The 21091-nt window shown below is 36.3% G+C and overlaps 2 protein-coding genes across 4 annotated transcripts in view; both read left to right on the plus strand.

Moving 5' to 3' along the window:
- Positions 1-13473, plus strand: part of IFT74 (intraflagellar transport 74) — a 39334-nt gene extending 25861 nt beyond the window's left edge. For all 3 annotated transcript variants that reach the window (XM_069880623.1, XM_069880622.1, XM_069880624.1), the window contains 6 exons: positions 2813-2910; positions 3818-3944; positions 7669-7832; positions 8233-8358; positions 10735-10795; positions 12586-13473. In XM_069880623.1, the coding sequence (XP_069736724.1) occupies positions 2813-2910; positions 3818-3944; positions 7669-7832; positions 8233-8358; positions 10735-10795; positions 12586-12701 (692 nt within the window). In that variant the 3' untranslated portion in view covers positions 12702-13473. The remainder of the gene's footprint in view (positions 1-2812; positions 2911-3817; positions 3945-7668; positions 7833-8232; positions 8359-10734; positions 10796-12585) is intronic.
- A 6651-nt stretch (positions 13474-20124) lies between these two features.
- Positions 20125-21091, plus strand: part of TEK (TEK receptor tyrosine kinase) — a 42623-nt gene continuing 41656 nt past the window's right edge. The window contains exon 1 of the mRNA XM_069880619.1: positions 20125-20449. Coding sequence (XP_069736720.1) covers positions 20398-20449 — 52 coding nt within the window. The 5' untranslated portion in view covers positions 20125-20397. The remainder of the gene's footprint in view (positions 20450-21091) is intronic.

A 21091-nucleotide genomic window follows, 5' to 3' on the forward strand; every position in this document is an offset into this window, starting at 1 on the left:
GCAAATTTAAAAAGTTTCTGCATTTTCAAATTACCTGATTTCCTGAGAAGCAGAAGGGCAAAAGCTTGCTTGATCTTGATTTTCAGTATGAGTACAGACTGTTGAAACTGGGCCCTCGTGATCCTTTTGAGTTTTGGATTTTGGTTCTGCTTCTGCCCTTTAGCAGAGGATTTTGATGCAGTTCCAGAGCTGTTTGAAATTAACTGAGAGATTTGAGGATACATGCAGGAATCTTACAGATGGTACCTGTCTTGAAGAAAGGGATCCAAGAAAGCATAGACCAGTCAACTTTCTATTAGTTTCCAGTCTGTCTCTGCATATACCTGGAAGATGGAAAAGGAGTAATATGCAAATAATTGCAGCAAGATTTCAGGTTGGATACTAGAAAAAAAACTTTCTAACATTAAAGCTCACCAAGCACTGGAACTGATGGTTCCGGAGGATTATAGAATATCTATCATGACCTATGTGTAAGAGGAATATAGACAAGTATCTGAGTTACTGATGTAAAGCTTTTTTTGTGCTGGAATAAATCAGTTAGATGACCCCTTGCTGTCTCTTCCATTCAGTTTTTTATGAATCTGTGAAACACAGCACTCACATAAAACAAGCTCAACTTGACAGGTGTGATGAAAAGGACAGTTGCTTGCAAAAAGAGATGAGATGTAAATGTGGACCTTACTGATATTTCAAAATAAATTCAAAAAAGTTTTGGGGAAAAAACCCACTGAAAAAGGTCCAGAATGCCAAAGGAGAAAAATACTGGTCAAATCATATAGATGTGATTCTTAGGTTCTAATTCCACAGTTTTAGGCTCAGTTTTATAAAACATACACGTGGACGTAAAGTGCTTTTGTTTTGTTCTCATTTCATATTTTTGAATGTGTGAGAATGGTCTTTCATGAAGGTGCTTTTTAGTTCACTCCTCTGCCTTCTGTATGTGTATGCTTTGGAAGATTCAGTATCCTTATTGTCTGCAGCTTCCTTAGAAACAAATAAATGTATTCCTTAGAAGCAATCGACGTATTTAAGACATCTTGCTAAGGTGCAATCTTAGGATTGTCCCCTGGCCCCATTAGTGCATATTTTCCCCTCTGAAAGTTTTACAAGTGGTACTTTTGTGAAGAATCTCTCTTAACTCTTTCATGGACAGTTGCAGATGATGTCAGACATTACAATAGTTTTCTTATCCATAAATGTTTTATTATTAAAGTATTAAAAACTAAGGTATTTTTAAAAAAAGCTGGATGCTCCAAAATTCTTTTGTCAGTCCTTGTCCCTTGTCAGTATTTCCAGTAGTTTCTCCTGTATCTTTCTCTGTTTCCAAATAATCCATCTTGAATTTACTATTACCTAATCCTTCTTGCTCAAACAAGCACTCCTGTTTTTCATCCAGTGAGAAAGTTTGCAAACCGTTACATTTTGTGAGTGCTCCTATGTATATAAGCCACATTTCAGAAGACGATCAAGCATAATTTGATAAGTTGAAGATGATTGATAATAACTTATAGCCTTGGGTGGCATTCTTATGGACCTCCGACTTTCATATGATGTGTCCAGCATCTGCTTTTCAGTATGTCTGTCACCAGGAATATGACATAGTATGCCTAGAACACAAATGGAGTGCATACTACCATTATAACTTTCTTGTCAGATTCAATTGGACATTTATTAGTATGAACATAAATTAGGTATGTAATAAAAGGGCATCATAGATAAAGAAAGAGTTGATACCAGGTGAATATTGGTCTTGGGTCCTTAGCAGTGTTTGGCATTTACTCCAGGCCATTAGAGATAGTGAAGTCACCTGTTTCCTTTATTCAGTAGTCCATTTTGATAGCTCTCAGACAAAAATGACGACCAACAGCTGCTGGGACAATCGTTCAGAAAGGTGTCAGAAATGATGGTGATGAAATTCCTTTCCTCTTTGTCATGACCCAGCCTGAACAGCCATGGGGTCCTTGGGTTAAGACCCAGGGCTTCCCTGTAAAGTTTCTAAGTTCATTTCCCACCAGGCTAAAGGAAGGCAAAACGATGCCAAACTATTGATCTAAAAAGGAATTTATTTGTACAGGCAATCTTAGAAATAAGATAGGCATTGACTTGCTAAATCTGTAGTAGGAAAAGAAAGCAAGGAAGGGAGAAAAGGGGGCAGAGAGCAAAGCGCAAGGACATTGCCTGTGCTCCGGTGCTGCTCTTTTACCAGGATGGCAGGGCGTACCCCAGCTCTATCAGCCCAGTTGTATTTATAGATTGAGGTCCCCAGGGGGAGGGATTCTCGGTGGGGTTCTGGAACTGACTTTGGGGAGGTCTAGAGCAGCCTCTGGCGAGTCTCAGGTGCCGTTCTGCCCTTGCTCCCCCCGCTGGCAGGATTGCAGCAGGAGCTCTCCGGGCAGCAGACTCAGCAGCCTGCTTCTGAGAGTGAGATAAGGTGCCGACACTGCCTCTTCGCTGCAGTCTAAAGAGCCGCAAAACAAATGATTTAAAGCAGACTATTTGAATAGAAAAAAATCAGTCTCTCACACAGTTGGACAATGTTTATCACCTAAACATTGTCCAGGGAGGTGCTGATCTCATGACCACCAAATATGTGTCTTTGGAGAAATTGACCTCTTTTTAATTACAACCCTAATTTGTGAAGTTTCAAGGAGGCAGCCACCTGTCTCTTAAATAAACTATTCATCTTAATGTAACCTGTCTGAAATTCTACAGCGTATCAATTTAGTACAAAGTTTTGACTGGAAATGACAAGGATTTGTGCTGCATCCATGCAAATATAGCAGGCTTCTTCATCATGTTTTTTGATTTCTAGATTTTCTTGAGACTTTTGAAGAGGTGAAGAATCAGGAATTGGAACGAAAGGCCCAAATAGAAGCCAACATCGTTGCACTCCTGGAGCACTCAAGCAGGGTAAGTGCCTTTGCCTCCTCCTGTGTCAAGCTCAGAATTTAGAAGCACAGAACAGGGGAATACATGGATAAATGAGGATCATGGTTTTTATATGTTACCTAGTCAGTGTCTGCATAATAATCTCTTAGGAGGATTATGCATTAAACCATGTACAGCTGTAGTTAAAAGAAAAAAAAAGTTTAATTTATTTTTATTTTTGAGGAAAGAGTTTTGAATATTAGATGATGCTTGCAATCAGAACAGAAGAAATGTTTGCATAATTGCTGTAACTCATCATTGCTGTCAGGAATGTTATTCCATTCCTAGTAAACATTTTAGAATATTTCAAATAAAATTACTGCAATATTTTGTTTACCTAAAGTCAACAAATCTCAATTCATGGGTATTCTGTCACTAACATTAAGTAACTGACAGTATTTCAGTCATCATTTAGTGACCTACTAAAATTGTATCTGGAATACTGTCTGCCATTTTTTGTACTTTTAAAACTTTTTAACTTTTTTGGTTCCTGTGTCATTTTTACTTACAGAAATCTTTCAGCCAAGTAATACTTTGATTATGTCATCACTTTAATTGTCTTCTAACTCTTTCAGTATGGTATACTATAAGGTATATTTTAGGCAAGGACATTTACTTTAGAAGAGATCGATATGATGACACAATTTATATTTGTGGCATTTTTGTTTCATCTTCAGTAGCCTGTCAGCACACCTTTCATCACAAGTTGGCAGAATGAAAATTGATCACAATTAAATCACATCAGTCTATTTCCAATATTTTCAGTCTTTGTAGTAGAAAAGCCAAATAACAGACAATTTACTAGGACAGGAGAGTTTTACTTGTCCAGTTACCGTGTGTTGTTTCAGAGATACAGCATGTTCTCATTATTGTTATTGGTAACACACAGAATGTGAATCGTGTGAAACAAATTTCATCTGTTACCAATCAAGAGCTGAAGATTATGCAAGAGGACCTCACTTTCAAATCAAATGAAATGCAGAAATCACAGAGCACTGCTAAGAATCTGCTTACAGGTGAGATCAGCAGTAAATTTTCAAATTCCATTTTTAAAAAATGAAGACTACCTGAGGTGTTGAACTAATAACATGTACAAGATCAGTGATCTCCAAATATTAAAATACAAATACAATGGCAAGTTGACAAACAAACTCTTGTGAGTAACAAGTTATTTGTATTACATAGAATTATTTCACTTGCTATCATCAGCAAATGATCAGCTTTCTTGCACAGGTTTGTGTTGAAACAAGTGTATTTTAATAAAGATGTTCAAAGTTCTTTGAGCTAGAAGTATGACTTCACTAATACTCACCTTGGAATAACCATTTTTTGCAATCTTAAAATAGTGTTTAATAAATTGAAGTACAGACTTTCACAGTTATCCAGCTATTTATTTTTTGTAAATGTTCTTCATATCACTTACTTGTGGTGTATGCTTTTCTAAAGGGGTAGTGTGCCATAGGACAATAAATGCCAACAACAGTGAATAGCCATCAAAAAGCTCTCATATTCTCAGGCTTTGGTTCTGCAAAGTGAATATTCATTTTGACTTCCTTTGGAAATTCTTAAATATTTAAAATTAAGTTTAATAATCTGCAGGATCTTGCCTGTAATTTCAAAAAGCAAACAGTATTTTTCTGTCATTTCCGTAACAAGTATCTATTTAGTTCTTTATTTGCACTGTTTATAGTCGAATTGTTCTCAAAATTCTAAGCCTTTGCCAGTATCATTATTGGTTCAGCAAGCCTTTCCTTGTTTGTTTGGTTCAAAGGAAGGGGCAGGAATTTAGAACCATTAATCATTTTGTTAGAAGGCTATTACATGCTGTACTTGGTAGTAATTTTAAAAAAAAGGAGCATGTTGTAACTTCAAAAGTAGTTATGTGCAAGTAAGTTGTTATGCACAGAATGTTACAGAAATTGATTTTTTTGGAGTGTGTTTGAATATTTAGTGGTTTTGTCTGCAAAAACTCACTTTGCAGTTCTAGCATAGTTTAAAAAGCTGGACCACATATTATTGGTTCAAATATGACTTTTTGTTCTTTCATTTGAGCATAATTCTTATAACTACAATATAAGGATGTTCTGGAAGCACATAGAGCTATACAGACATTATTGAAATATGTATTTCTTCCTTCATAAGAGGAGAGAAGGAAGTTACAGCACAGAATTTTCAGATCTTTCAAATGATTCATAAGTAAACTTATTAAAGCAAGCAGCCACAGATACTGTAATAAAATACAGTGAATGTTCAGTTTGCACAGCTGAAGTTCTTCCTAACCCTTGAATTATAGCAGCCATCTTCAGGATTCTCTTGTACTTGTAAGCCGCATTTCTGAATCTTCTGGCCGTTAACAAAGATATAAAAATTCCACTAGCAGAAACCTAAACAAAAAAGAAAAAAAGAAAAAGGAAACATGAAGAGTAAACAAAAGTGCTGATGGCATAGTTTCCCAAAAACATTTCCCTGGGTCACTGTAGTTTGGTCTGAGATTTTGCCTCTGTATACACACTGCTTGCTAGATGCTGCAACCTCATGGTGTATCAGAAGGAACTGGGCTGCATCCTCTTCCTGTCTCTTCCCCTAGAGAAGACTTGAGTTTTTTTTAATTCTGAGTTTTTTTTTCATTGAGCCTGTTACTGAATAAGGGTAAAAGTCACCTTTCCAGTTTCTTTCCTTTTCTCCAGAGAGCATGAATAGACAGGAATAGCCCACTGCTGTTTCGCTGTGGTTTTTATCTACATATTGATAGAATCCTTTTTGGCTTTTTGGCATTTATGTTGTTATTACTCGTTACATGTAAAATCAATCCCAGTTAGTAAACTATGTATTATTTTAAAGTAACAAAATATAAATATTAGAAAAACTATATAAAGAGAAAAAATGCTGTCATTAAGCCTAAATAAATCCTTTAGAAAATCTAAAGTTGTTCTCTGCTATTTCCAATTTTAATATTTTTTTTATTTTAGAAACCTGTTTTTTACTGTTTTTAATGTTAAAGCCGTGATTTATTGATGTCCTTAAGCACCTGTCTGTCTTTAGACCATAGTGACATAGGAACAGGATAATTAGAGCTGTGGTCTGTTCAGTTGCGTTCTAGTATCTGACACTGACTAATATCAGGCATTTCAAAATGAGACTGTGGGCAGTTATGAAATGTTCTGGACACAGGGAAAGTGTTTTCTTACGCCCTTTAGGGTGGAAGGCAGCATAAACAGTGAATCACAGACCTGCAATGCAGTTCTAAACCTTTTGGTTTTAAACCCTTTTTATCTGTATGGAAATTTCTCATGTTTGTATAAGTGATTTTTGAACATACAGCGCCCTTTCAATCATAAGGAAGTGTGTTCCTCAGGATAATAACATAATAATTAATAACATAGTAAGCACACAATAATCTTGGCTTGTCATTTTTTTATTTCACATTTCCCAAAGAAATCACTAAAGCACTCTGTAATAAGCCAAAAATGTTGATCAAAGCAAATCTTTCATTCTAAAAAATTAGTATGTGGCATAAATGCACAAGGGGAGACATGAGTACCAAAATCTTGCCATGGCAGCATTTGGATCAGGTAAAATTTTCCCAAATAATTCCACTAAGGAAACCATACCTACAGTTTTTGGAAAGGTGGACTTTCCTTTTGTTGCATGTGAACATCTGCTCCCTTCTGCCATAAAGCCCTCTACTGCCTTGGTTAAGATGGGAGGAAAAATTCATATCCTTTTTCCAGGTGATCAGCACAAATCTGAGTTTTTGAGCAAAATATACAGTCTATGCTGAGAGGAGTTTCTTTGTGCTGTCTCATCCCCCCCAGTAATCCACTTTGCCTTCTATTTTAGACAAATTATTTGTACCATTCTGCTGACTTAGACACAGTTCTGAAACATAAGGTGATGTAGCCATGTGTTCAAATGTTCATGAGCATCAAGAAAATACAATTAGAAGGCTGCAGGTCAGAAAACTGTTCAAAATAAGTCTAGATTCATCCATACTCAGGGTGGATAATGTAACTTCAAAACTAGATCAAAGTATAGTTTTTATTTTGTGTATCTTTATTGTGCCTGTATCAGGTCAAGCAGTTCCAGAATTTACATCTTTCTTCATAAAAGAATCCATCCATACTTCTAACTTCTTTAATTACCTGTGTCCTTGTTTCTTTTTAATGGATTGTCTGAAGTAAATGCTGCATGTTTTAGCATGCGCTCATTTTATAAGCTGTGACATTTCTTATTCTGTGAAGATATGGAAGCATTTTTCTGTACAGAGTAAAAGTTTAAAGCAAATTAGGCTATTTACTCTTATAAAATTCAGTCTTATCATATACAAGCAACATAAATGAAACCAACATGATGCTAAAAATCTACTAAAATAATTCTTTTAAATATATACATTATTGCAGTCAACTTTTTGTGATATATTGCCACTGCTTTAAGACTTGAAATTGTTGTTATTTTCAGTATTAGAAATACCACACTGTGATATAGAAAGTAATTACTGTTTCACTACTATTCACTTATGAATAATACAGTAATTGTGCTATAGTAATCTGATTTATGGGATAATTGTGAAGATCAAATTTTTTTCTTTCCTTCACATTAACATTCCCATGAATATCAAAATAACAAAGGTATGTAGGAGCTGTTTTATTACTTAAGAATAGTATAAACCTTTATATGTTGGGCGATGTATTATGTAATAAAAAGTATTGTTAATTTGAGATTTTATATCTGGTAATCCAGAGAGTCAAAAAATGCAGATGGACCTACAGAAGATGGATCTTTTGGAAGGCAAGATGGTTGATGAACTGGCTTCTCTTAAAGACAAAATTGAACAGACAGAAATGGAGTTGGAGGTCTATAATAATTTGCCAGCTCTGAAAGCATCAGGTGAAGAGAAGAAACAGGTAATGAAAGGAACAAAACCTTGGATTATACAGAATTTGTGTGGTTTTGACAGCCCAATCAAAAAAACATCTATCCTGCTTATATTTGCTCCAAGACAATCTCCATCTAACACTTCCCATTTCACACACGGTAAATTTCCTACAAATTCCTAAGATCAGTATTGCCAGTTGTGCTGATATAGTGTAGTCTAAGTCCACAGCTTGGTCATAACCACTGAATTGTTTTTAGGATAAAGTATGTCTTGCTAGAGAAAAGCCTTATGAGTTCTTTATGCATATGATCTTGTTCTGAAAGGAAGAATAAGTAGCATGTGGAAAGATTAATTAAAATAATCTGTCTGTAGTCCACAGCACAAGAATGCATCCATTAATGAGTTTGTGTTGGTTTTTTTCCAAACAGAGACTCCAGGATGACAAAGAAAAGTTAACAAAGCGTAGCCATGCTTTCAAGAAAATAATGGAACACTTGAATGCAGAATATGAGACACTAAAGAGAGAGCTGCAAGAGAATGAGACACATTCGCAGGTATAGCTCAAACTACATATTATCTCTTCAGCTGTGTCCATTGCAGTTTCAGTTTTCTCATATGTATGAGGAATTGTATGGATGGAATCAGTTTATTCTTTCTCAGGGAGTTTTCAAAATTATGTGTTGTAAAGCATAGCCATATTTTCTGTTTTCAAACAAAATGTAACATTAAGCCAATAAAAATTTCTTGTAAGCTTTGGATTTCAAAGTTACTATGCAGAAATCCTTCTAAGCTTAAAAAATGTGTGAAACCTTTGTTTAAATGTTTGTACTCTCCCTTTTTTGCCCTTCCTTTGCTTGAGGAGTTTGAGGACCAACCTAAAAATAAATTACAGGGGAAAAAAAGTCAGTACTAATTAAATAAGGTCTCTTTTGCTTTTAAAGTTATAGTGTTAAATTTTTTCTCACAACCTGTACTATTAATTCCATTTCCCTTTTCCCAATCCTTCTGCTCCTTGCAGACCGCTGAAGTTTTAGGGTTTGTCCAGACTTCATTAAACCCAAGGAATTCTGTGTCTGCATATACTTACATTTACATTTCAAAAGTGAATCCAGATAGAACATGTTTATAAACTCTTGATCAGCTTTGATTCTTCCATTTTTGGGGGTTGGAACTAGATGATCTTCCAACCTTAACTATTCTTTGATTCTGTGATTCTAAACACTCATAAGTTGTTGTCATTTTGGCAGCAATACTTCACTTGTGTGAAGGTTTGAGTGCATAGAAGGAAAACTAATAACTTGAAAAAAGCTGAAAAATAGAAATTAATTATTTTCTTTGCATTTCACTGATTTTTTTATTTTTTCAGGTTGTTCTTTGGAATAGTTACTTTTTCCTAATTCACTTAAAAGCTGAAGCTGGTATTTGTACATGTTTAACTTTTTTCTGGAGTGAACTCTATAGAGTGCAAGAGAGGGCCTAGCTCTAAATGAGGAGATACATGTATACACTCATCGTTGTGGGCTAACCCTGGGGTGATGATGTAAAACCTCAAAGCTACATGCAAAAGTCTCCAGGTCTTCAGATATCATGTATTTTTTTTATGCCAAGATCAGATGCTTATTGCCAGAGTTTATATAAATCAGAAATGAATACCCAGGCAGTGTTATGAAACTTGCATGTTGATGTTAAAAAGATTGTATAAAATAGTTGTTGCATATATTTCTTCAGTTTATTAAGCTGTGGCAGTTTTATTTCAGTGTGTGCAAAAAGGATTTGTTTCTTTGCTTTTTATGTTATGAGTGTATCTTAAAATAGCTGATTAGTTGACATGCAACAAGCATTTTGAAGTACAAACAGCATTTACATATCTTGACATTTTGGGCAATTTTGCAAACAGATAACTGTATCAGTTGTGCATTCAAGGAGTTTCTATAGAAATGCAGTGAATAATTACCAGCTGTATTGCATGTAGCAACACAGGGGTAATAAAAATGGTAATAGGTCAGAAATATCCTGTCTTGGAAATAAATGACTGCCATGTTTGCTATGAACCAGTATACTAGATAACTAATTCTTCACTCTAAGATTTATTTTGAATAATATAGCAACTATTTTCATATCTTCTGGCTTAAGAATAAGCTTTTCAATGAAATGTTGCAATGTTTTCCTCATTTATTGCCTTAGTTTCCACTGAAAGCTTAGTCTCAGACTGATTTTCAGTTTTTGCATTTAAAAATAACATCTGCATATCTTGAAATGCAGGACCTTGAACAGTAGCATCAGAAAAACAAATATTAGAAAATTGTATTGTAAGGAAGCAGCCATCGATATAATGTCCACATTAGTTTCCTGTTGATGCTGAAAGTATTGAAGAAGTGCCAGCACTTAGCCCATACTTCTACAATCTACTTGCTGCAGCTCTGTTCTTATCTCAGCTTCTGGCATCAGACAGGAAACTTAACTATGGAAGTAAGGAAGTTTCTTCTGTATAGCTCAAAGTCCGAGACAGTGTCAGGAAATATTGTATCTTTGGTGATCTTACTGATTTCAAGAAGAGATCTTACAAATTACATGAAGTATAATGAGAATAAGTGTCTTCCCGTAGTGTTCACCTTTTTACTCCTGATTTGCTCGCACGTTTTCCTGTATGACAAGTCTTGAATTCTCATCTGATTTTTTCCATCTGCCACTTCACTCGCATGCAGTGCTTTTATACAAATAGATGTATGAAGTGCTAATTTATATACAGGTTAACTATTGGCAGCTTTGAAAATAATCTTGCTATTGTTTCTCATTTCTGTGGTGTTTTTGTAAAATAATTTTAGCTTCTCAAGTGATAAGACGGCGAAGTACTAATATAATAATCCTTTTGTATAAAATATGTGTGTAGTAATTATAGTTTTCATTTTTGGGTATTTTTGTCTTTTCAGCTTACAAATTTGGAGAGGAAGTGGCAGCACCTTGAGCGAAATAACTTTATGATGAAGGAATGTATCCTTTTCTTTAAGAAATACAGTAAAAATCGTGCACTATATTAATTGAGGAAGAAGTCTGTTTCCTCCAGGAGAATAAGACAAGACTGAATGGGGAGCAGGAGTCAGGGGAGGAGGGGAGAGGCAATGTTTTGCAAATGCCTGGTTAGCTGATAGATATTGCACATAGCAAAGTTTGCATGTGTTGTCTGAAACAATTTTATGGCGTCCTAAATTCGCTGAATAAAATTTGTCTTGCAGTCTGGAGTTTTTTCTGTTGGGTCAGTTTTGCCATTAAGTCTCATGTGAAGATCATCTTCACGTCTGTCCATCTGTCCAGTCTTGTCTGAAATCATCAAGCAAGCGTAGCTTTGTTTGAAAAATCTGTATATCACTGTGCCTTTGCATTGTATTTTTCAGTTTTACAACACCATAAATATCAGTAATGAAATAGTAAACAACAAATGGAATGCATTTAATGTATTTCTCATAAAATAAAGAGGACTTGCAGATTAAAAAGCAGATATTTGTGGTAAAATATGACAAGGAGATGCTTTAGCTGCAAAATGACCTAGGATGGGGCAACTGCATTGTAGCTTTCTTGCTGTCTGATGCTAATTAAAGAGTTACATTGGACAAATCCTGTAAGACCTTCCAAAACTTCAGTGAACTTTTACTTACGGCAAGTGACATTCTTAAGACACTTTTTGAAGTTAGCAAAAGCTCTGAAGTTTTTTTAATTAGAATTGTTTGTTCTTCTTACCTTGTATTATTCTCTGTAGTTCTTGTTGAGATTTGAGTAGGACATAGTTGTCCTTCTATTTCGTATCCTAGGGACTTTGAATTCACTGAAGAAGTTATCTTTAGTTATCTCTTTTAAAATTATTTAGGAAACAAAAAATCTGAAATTTCAAGGATGCGTCAAATCACTTTTATGTGATTAGAGTACAAATGAGGTTGATGAAAGTAATAGAAAACCAGACTGCATCATCCAGTATTGTGTATGGAACAACAGACATTGCTACATGTCTCAGAAAATGGCACAAGAATATATTTCAGGCTATTCTGTAATAGCCTAGCCATCATGGAAAAGAAAAATAAAGGATCTGCCTATAGCATTATCTTTTCATATAACAGACATCCCATTTATTGTATCTGGTAACTGCTCTAATTCCTGGAAGAAATCTGAAAAGAAAGTCTTGGGTAACTTAATGGAATTGCAGCCATCTCCTCTGTAAAGACAGCTCTACAGGAATATTTTATTAAGGCAAGAATCTTAGATCCTCTTTTTTCTAACAGAAAAATCTCTAAAACAAATCAGGAGAAAAAGTTGATCAGGACATTAAAAGCACCTCCTGACTTGCTGAAATGTTTTATAATACCTGTACAAGTGCAGACCCTTACAAAGAGTTTTAAGTCTGCTTGGGCCAGTGGGAAGAAAGGTTCTGCCTTTTTCGACTGAGACTTTTCTAGCCAGAGTTCTGAAGTGCCAGACTGTATGGCTGTAAAAAGCTGAGTGCCTTGAAATGGTTTTGTCTGCAGTGTAACAGCAGGCAGAGTCTTCCACAAGGGACATGCTGCCTGTATATATGAAAACAAATCTAACTCAAGCATGTAGTTTATTTTTTTTAACATGCTTGGCATGAGATGGCAGCTAGTAAATCTTTTAGAACCAATTTGAGTTTTTTCCGTTATTTGCAACTGCTGACAGTTTTCGCCGAAGGGAACTTACTGCATTGTGTACCTTTATGATCTCTAATTATGCTAATATTTATACTGGCAGTTTGTTTCCTTAATTCTTTTAATCAGTCATAGCAACAAAAAGTCAGGAGAGTGACTACCAGCCAATAATGAAGAACGTGAGAAAGCTGGTTGCAGAATACAACAAAGCTCTCATCGAAGCTTTACAGAACACCAAGAACTAAACCCAGGCACTTCCTTCCTGCCCCAGTGGACCAACAATGAGAGATGTACACAGGCAGCATGGAAAACTGGACCTCTGAGCTCATTTGCTCACCACTGTGGCCAGAGATATTCTTAAAAGTATTTTTCCAGGTTTTTAGAAGCCATAGCTTTTAATAGTATCCCTTGTTTTGCAAGATTTAAAAATTTTAGAAATAAACTTTGGAATTTTAGACACTTGTAGAAATAAAAAAGAAATACTGCACAATGAGTGTAGAATTGTAGCAGTATTTTACTGAGGCCCATTGCTGGATTGCATCTCAAATGTGACAATTCAGTCTGCTTTGCACAATGGATCTTTAAATTGTCCTGTAATCCTATACCTGTCAAACCGTACAGGCATTTTCCCTGCATAAGGGCTGCCCAACAGGCTCTCGCAAGCGTTATCTTAAGTGAAGTGTATAATAAGATAAATGGTAATAGTAGCATACAATCCCTATTTAAACGACAATTTATAACAAGTAAGGAAAGCATCTAAGGATAACAAGCATCCTTTTAAGTCAGAATTGCTTCATAGTATAAAGTTGTACGATAAAAACAAATGTACTTTAGATCTGTCAGCAAGTTTTCTTTTTCCAGTGAACTGATTAACTTCCTTATTTTATATTTTTAGTGTAATTATAAGGAGAGAGCTGTGATAAAAGCTAGTGAAACATAGCTAATACTGACTGGGGGGTGGCATTTTACTTTTGTAATATTCACCAATAAAGGAAATAAAAGGGAAGATTATTTGCATTTTCTGCAATGTATTTTTTTTCCCTCGTCTCAAGCTGCAGTGTCATTGCAACCTCTGTTGTGATAAAAATATGTAGAAAGAGATTTAACAGAGAACAAACACAGGACTTCTTATACAGAAATAACAATGTGCTTTATGATACAGAAATTTCAGAAAATGTTGATATAAAACAAAATTCCATGTATATATTTCCCTGGCATTATACATATAAATATGGACTACTTACTGACAATTTCCTCCACCTGTTACATTGTAAGCTAGTCATGATCAAAGAGAAAAAGACACAATTGACTGGATAGGAATCTTAGCCAGAGAGTAAACAAGCCTTTGACAAAAAATAATAAAAACCTTGGGTCTGGATTTATAGTTGTTCTGCTCTTGTAGAAAAAAATTCTGAATAAGAAGTAGACTATGTGCTTCATTTTATAGAACTAGAATAGACAGAGTTAGAAGATCCATGATATCCTTTAAAACAGAAGTTCTGTATTTTTGTCTTTACATTTCTCTGAATCTAAGATTGTTAATTTTCAGTAGAAAGAAGTATGTAAAACAAAAATACTGAAAATTCTTTCAGAGAGAACTGTGTTTCCAAATTCAGGACAGTAAATGCTGTTCCTCTGTATGTTTATATTAATATAATATTTAGAGATAATGGAACAGGATTTCTATAAACCAAGGACTGTTATCTAGGGGAAATGCCCACTAATGTCTCTTCCTTCCTGTCACAGTTTCAGCTACTCCAGAGAGAGCCCATTATTTGCTGAGGTAAAGTTGAAGTCTAATATTCTCACTAATCAAACCGTTGGCTGGACAGATCGCCTCCTGAATTCCAGTTGTGCTACAATAACATATTTTAATGAACAACGGAAAAAAGTTGTAGACGGCATAAACAGGCTCCTTTAAACTCACTTTCACTCAAGGCAGGGGATGGACTTACTCCTTGGTAGTGATTCTGTAAGACAGCATAGTGAAGTTTACAATTTTTTGTTGTGTTCCCCAGAAGATGCGTGTCATAACAGCCCTCTCTCCAGCATGCTGCTCTTTTCATGTACTTGATCAGCTCATCTATGAGGATTTTGTGGGAAACCGTGTCAAACACCTTGCTGATGTTGAGGTAAACAACATCCACACCTCTCTCCTTACTCACTAAGTTAATTGCCTCATTGTATAAGGCTATCAGGTTGCTTAAGCATCATTCCCACTCCATGCTATCTACTTATGATCATCTTCCCATCCTTCATGGGTCTGGCGAGGGTTTGACAGCTTCGTCACTTTCTCTGGGGTCGAGGTGAGACTGACTGGCCCGTAGTTCCCTGGCTTGCTCGTCTTCCTGAATATAGGAGTGACATTTGCTTTCTTTCAGTCTTCAGAAGCCTGTCCCTATCACCATGAAAGAAACAAAAGAAAATCGAGAATGGCATTGCAATGCCATCACCCAGCTCCATCTATGTACGTGGGTGCATCCCAACAAGCCCCCTGGGCTTCTGTATGTACAGTTTGTTTATAAGTTCCCTAGCCTGATCCTGCTCCCAGAAGATCGCCACTGAGGCACTAGGATACCCGGTCTGATGGTATCTGTTACTCCAAATCCCACTTCACGGCCCACGCTGGATGGAAAAAAGCTTTTCAGTTTCAAAATCTTAATCAAAGGTTTTGTTACTTCTATGTTATGTGCTTTGCATGAGGATGAGCACAGGAATGGCTGTCAATATTCTCAGCTCATGATGGGATGACACTGCACCAACCTTGTTCTCGTACTCACAGATATTTTCATATCCCCACACAGCTGTATTTTTGCTGCAGGCAAGAACTAAACCTCTCATTGGTCGCCCTGCTTCATCTTACCTTCACTGCTTTTCATTGTGATCAAAAAAGCTTATTTCTCTTTCAAAATCAATTGATCTTTTCCTTGCATTGGTGAGCTTAGAAGACAACATGAAGCATTCCTGAGAGAAATTCCTGACAAGCAGAACACTGAGATGCATTTTTTAGTTCTTTCTGCTGGATGATGTTCATTAATGTTAATGCTTCTTAGTACTGGTATGTGCTATTTCACAATCAGGGATACATTTGCAAAGTGAAATCATAACGTTTTTCAGTACACATCTGGTTTTATGTTGCAAATTTAAAACGAAAATACAAGGCATAATCCAGGCATTATGATGAGGCACTAGCCATAAAAATGTCTTAGTTTAAGGAGAAAGATAATAAAATACTTAGTTTATAACTGTTCTGCAAAGTATCTGCTTTGACTGAACTCCTTGGAAACATGCCTCAGTGATAAGGCATCTGGGCGTGGTGGCTGTGGCAATTATCTGGACTTAAAAAACCTTCACATTCTGAAAGAGTCTGAAAATTGGAGTTCACTTGAACACATGCACCGTGGTGAACACTAAGTCATATGTGAATTGCAGGTGACAACTGCAGCCAGAGAAATGCTGCAAAATGCAGGTTAATTGTAGGGAAGGAGGACTGAATTACTCACAGACAAAATAGTTGTCATCTTTTTCTTCTTCAGTAAAAGGGACAGAAGCCTTTAAGCATTTCACAACTGCCGAGATAATCTTAATTCAAATCTCAGCCTTCAATCATTCATTGGGATTGTCAGAAGGCTGGAGTAGAGGAAGAAATGCTCCTTGCCCTGACTTGTCATCTACATTTGCAGGTTCTTCTCTCAGGAAGGAGGAGTAACTGGACAATATGCCAAAACTTTGAAATGGAGGAAGCTTCCCACATTTAAAAAAAAAAAAAAAAAAAAAAAAAAGAAGAGCCAGAAATGTAAAATGATCTGCTCTTGTTTCCTCTTGTAAAGCTAATTCCTTGAAAGCTATATTCATTTAAAGAGACTGAGCTCAATTTATTGGGTGCTGCTGTCTTTGGACAAGATTTCTGCTGTGCAGCAATGGATGAGTAAGGTCTGTCTCCAGCATACAACACAAGTTTGTCCACAAATACTGTTTCAAATGAGGTGATAAGGACTGAAAATTAGAAAGATAAGTAATGATTATAGCCAAAAGCATCAATAGCGTTAGTCATCCCAACAGTTTTGCATGAGAGACAAAATTCCAAATAAAGCCTTCAGATTTTCAGTATACTTCCTGTTCCTTCTTTAACTGAAGAGAGGGTGCTTAATGGTTTGGATTTCTGTAGTTTGCTGTATTTAATAATTAGTCAGGAAAATTATTTACTTATGCGCAAGTCTACATTTTAACTTCTTACCTTAAAATGAGATGTGCATATCTTTCATACTTTCATATTTCTAGAATTGCTGAAGTTATATTGTTGAAACTCTCAAGAAGATCTGCCATTTAGAAGTCTTTCTCTCACAGAGAGAGAAGACTGAATTAAAACTGGAGTGTTCAAGAGAAGGAAGTGTTACACTGCAGGTCACTAACACTGTATGTGTGCTTCTCCTATATGTACAAGATTTTAGCCAATCTCAGTGTGACATAGATTTGGAAGAACAGACACGTAGATAGCAAATCTATCACTAAACTGCACTTGTTGAATGCTTGTTAAAATTGAATAGTTAAATGATGTAGTCATCAAATAAAAATTACCTTAGAATCACATTAATAGTGTGAAATTAACTAAGTAGAAGATAGTGGGTCCTGCGAATAGGATTTTAAGAATAAATATTTTTAACCTTAACAGAGGAACACACTAACCCTGAGCTTTAATTAGCATGACCCATTTCCTGGTGCTTGGAAGCAACAGTCAGATCTGCAAAGTTCATGTGCATTAAGTAGCTTACAGAATTAGTGTTTGTCTCTCCAAACTGCACAGAAATGAAATTTGCATTGTTAATGCTGGGCTGCTTTAGGCAGTCATATTCTTATTGCTCTGTATTGTTTGGAGTGATTCAATATTAATATCTTAAAGATATTTGGATATATAGTTGTTACCATTAAACATAAATACACAGACTTCTTCATCCTTCAAAAGTATTGTAGGAAAAATAAGTAGAAAATCAGTAACAAAACAGAGAGGAACAAAAAATGTGAACTCTGTAGCTGCTGTACAAGCTCTACTTATCTGCTGTTGCATGATGCCTCTTTGAGGCTGGAAAACCTCATTTATCTCCAGACTTCATTTGACATTGGGAAAGCAGGAGTACTAAAGCCACTTACACTTGTGCTCCCAGAACCTGATCCAATTTTGGCAGAGGAAAAAAAAAGCTTGATTTGGTGTTAATTTAGCAAATATTCAGAATCACTCACTTAACAAATCTTCTGAAAAACAGAGCAGATATTCTTAAAGCAGATCCCTCAGCATGGGCTGCCAAATCAGGAGAATAAGCTGCAACAAAAAAATAGAATCAGTTACCTTTTCTGCCTCTCCTAAAGTTTCTCACAACCACTTACTGCAATATCACTTCCACACTGTCCTTCCAGATATGATTAACTTCTAATTATGTGCCACAGAAACCTTTATTTCTCTCCAGTTTCTACACTGCCACACCATTGTATAGAAGTCCTCATCCTCACTGCTCAGGACAGAAAAGCACTTGTCCTCTGACTGACCAGCTGGCTACTACCTTTCATTTCTAGGTGATGCAAAACAGTTGGCTTAGGTGCTGCGGTTAACCTTGGTGGCAGGGGCTGTTCTGTAGGGGAGAACAGGATCTGTTTAAGAAAAGAAGCTTAAACTCCATCATTTATGAGCCTCTGCTTCACATTAGCTGATTGTGATGAGCAATAATTCCTGAAGTTCCTTTACTGCCTCCTACTAATGCTTGTTAGCATCATGTCAAGGCCAAAGTAATGGCTTGTTTCCAGGAAGCATAATGCAGCCAGACACTGCAAGAGGATATGTGCTTTCTGCTAACACATCCACCTGATTAAAGAAGTTTAGAGTGGCATTGTTCCTTTTTCCTCCTCACATATTTCCATGCACTGCAGCATGGATGAATGGTTTGTCCTTGAGACAAGCATACTGCTTATCTAAAGAGGAAAGCTGGGTGTCAGGAGTTCAGGCCACTTGACATATCATAAAACTAGCCTTCAGCAAACAGAGCTACGAAAAGTCATGTTTAATGCTGGGGTTATATTTACATGTTGAGAGACAATTTTTTTCTCTGCTGTAACTAATTTAAAAACACATGTGTGCTGTTGTGATGGGTGTTAAGTTAGATGTGAATGCTGATATGCATTAATCAGGAGTTAACCATCAGCAAAACTGATGGTCCCAAGGAGAATACTTTAGAAATGTCATGGGCTTGGACAGCCTTTCTGAGTTTTTCCACATACCTTTAGAAAACAGAAAGAGTGTAGTCTATGGGGCCCAAATACTGTCAAATACCCATGTGAGTATGTGCCATGGGCATGCACAAGGGCCAGCCTAGTGGTCAGCAGCTTCTATTAGCCTCACATGCAAGGAAAGCTGGAGTTACTCAGTAACATGTTTTCCTCTTCTTGCCATCCTTACTTTTAGCCCATTTTTTTTCACTGGCAACCTGGTTTTACCAGAATCCTTCTACTTTTTAGCTGTGAATATAGGCTAAGATTTAGGATCCTTTTGTTTCATCAGCTGAGGATTAGATAGCAAGAGATATCTCATATTCTGCTTCCTTTAAGCGTCAAAATGAAATTTTAGTAGTGTTGGGACCTCACACTGTGTTTTTGCATCCAGAGGGTATTTCCTGTTTAAATTCTTACTGGGTCTGGCTTTCAGTTTTATATTTTCAGGGGACAGATGGCAAGAAGCAACTCTGGATTAATCCACTGAAATCTGCTGTAGATGACACCCATCTGTCCACATGGCAATAGATATTGAGTGTAAATTACTTCCTCTGAAATCTACACCAATTAAAGGCTAAAAGGTCTTCCTAACAAAATTAAATCAAAGGAGGAAAATCCATACCCCATTTCCAAAATAATGCTGAACATCAGCATTACTATACTTCTGTAAAAGTCATTCTGGGTGTCAATGTCTTGGCAGAACTACAGGTCTTCCCAGTGCTACATTGTTATGGGTTATATTTAGCCAAGTGGCAAGTAAGATTGCACTTTATTTGCAATTCTGTTCTTATAGCTGGGTGCTGTCTTTACATTTCTTTAATTTTTTTTTTTCATTATTGGTTTCCTTTGGGTTTTTTCCATGTTTTCCATACATGTTGCCATGTATGTTTCGTTTCAGCTTCTGAGTTTGGAGACCCCCTGAGAGGTGTGAGATTTTGATCCACTGAAGTCATAACAACTCCCCATGCATTTATTATTGCAATAAGTTTTCAGTCTGTTTCCAATTGTGAAATATGGACAAAAATTGTTTCCAGTAAAGGGCATAAACTAATGGAGTAGTTTGATGGATTGTGGCTGGCTTTTGTCTATACTGGATTCAGCTGGTTGCTTTCTTTCTGTTAACTTCATATTTTTATTACTGTGTGCCTACATGCATTGCAGCCAGCAGCTTGCATGTGGATTAAACAAATAAGGGAAAATATGATAGCACAGAGAAATTAGCAATCTGTACACTGAGAAAGAGATGACAATTTCCACCTACTGTATGTAGGTGGAGGACTTTATACTTGCACTCTTCCGCCTACTGGAGGATGCTATCATTCTTCCTATTTTGCTGACTGTGACTAACAGCAGTCCCTTGCTTCTCTAGTAGCTCCAGATAAATGTTTTGATATACTGCTGGATGGATGAGATTTGAACTGCCCTGCAGTGCTGCTGATACAAAAATGCCTTTAAGATCCTGCCTTTCCCATCCTAATCTACAAAGGAAACAGGAAAAAGGAACTTAACTCCCTGTACTCAGACAGCAATGAGACTGTTCCAGCCTGCGCCAGGGTACAAGTTCTTGCCTGTGACTTATAAACTCTGTACCATGCAGGAGAAGAGTAACCAGTAAACGTCTACTCTGAGAAAACGATACTCCATGAGCAACTGTAAGAACTGGATGGATATTTTTTGGAAAGCATGGACCCTTTAGCACATCTAGTTCTCTATGGATTCAGCCTGATCATTTCAGGTAAGTCTTCCCTTTAATATCTGGCATCCATCTGTTGACTTGTCATGCCTATGTTGTTTCTCATGAGATGTGCAGGCAAAACACATGACTCTCTATGCCTTACCCCAGCACTTATCTTTATTGATTTAAGTACTTGTTTGTTTCAGTGAGACCGCTTATACCCGTGCAGTGTTCTTACAGTGAGTGAGAGCAGGACTGCGGCCAAGATATTGGGGAGGATTTAGCTACATGTAAAATCCACTGCTACCTCTTTTTAATTGTTGAAATAATTTTTTGAGACATGCACACATTGCAGTGAGGTTTCTCTTCAGTATAACAGCATCAACTTTTTCAGAAAGCTCATTATTTTGAAATCACTGATGTCTTTCCCCAAGAAAATATGCTCTAAATACAGATTAAGTATTGATTTTTTTTTTCTGTAACTAACTTTATGAACTGGCTGGACAGTCAGAAATATTGATGCTTCTATGTATTCCAGTATGTGATAGCTGGAATCTAGATGAAAGTCAATGGACAAAAAGTGCAGAAAAATGCATGTGATAAAAATCAATTAATAGCACTTCAAATACAGCTGAAGAATGATTCAATATTATCAGCAAATGTCATTAGTTCAGCAAGTCAGAAGTTAGTCATAAGAGACAG

The sequence above is a fragment of the Phaenicophaeus curvirostris genome, chromosome Z, assembly GCF_032191515.1.
Source record: "Phaenicophaeus curvirostris isolate KB17595 chromosome Z, BPBGC_Pcur_1.0, whole genome shotgun sequence".
Taxonomy (NCBI): Eukaryota; Metazoa; Chordata; class Aves; order Cuculiformes; family Cuculidae; genus Phaenicophaeus; species Phaenicophaeus curvirostris.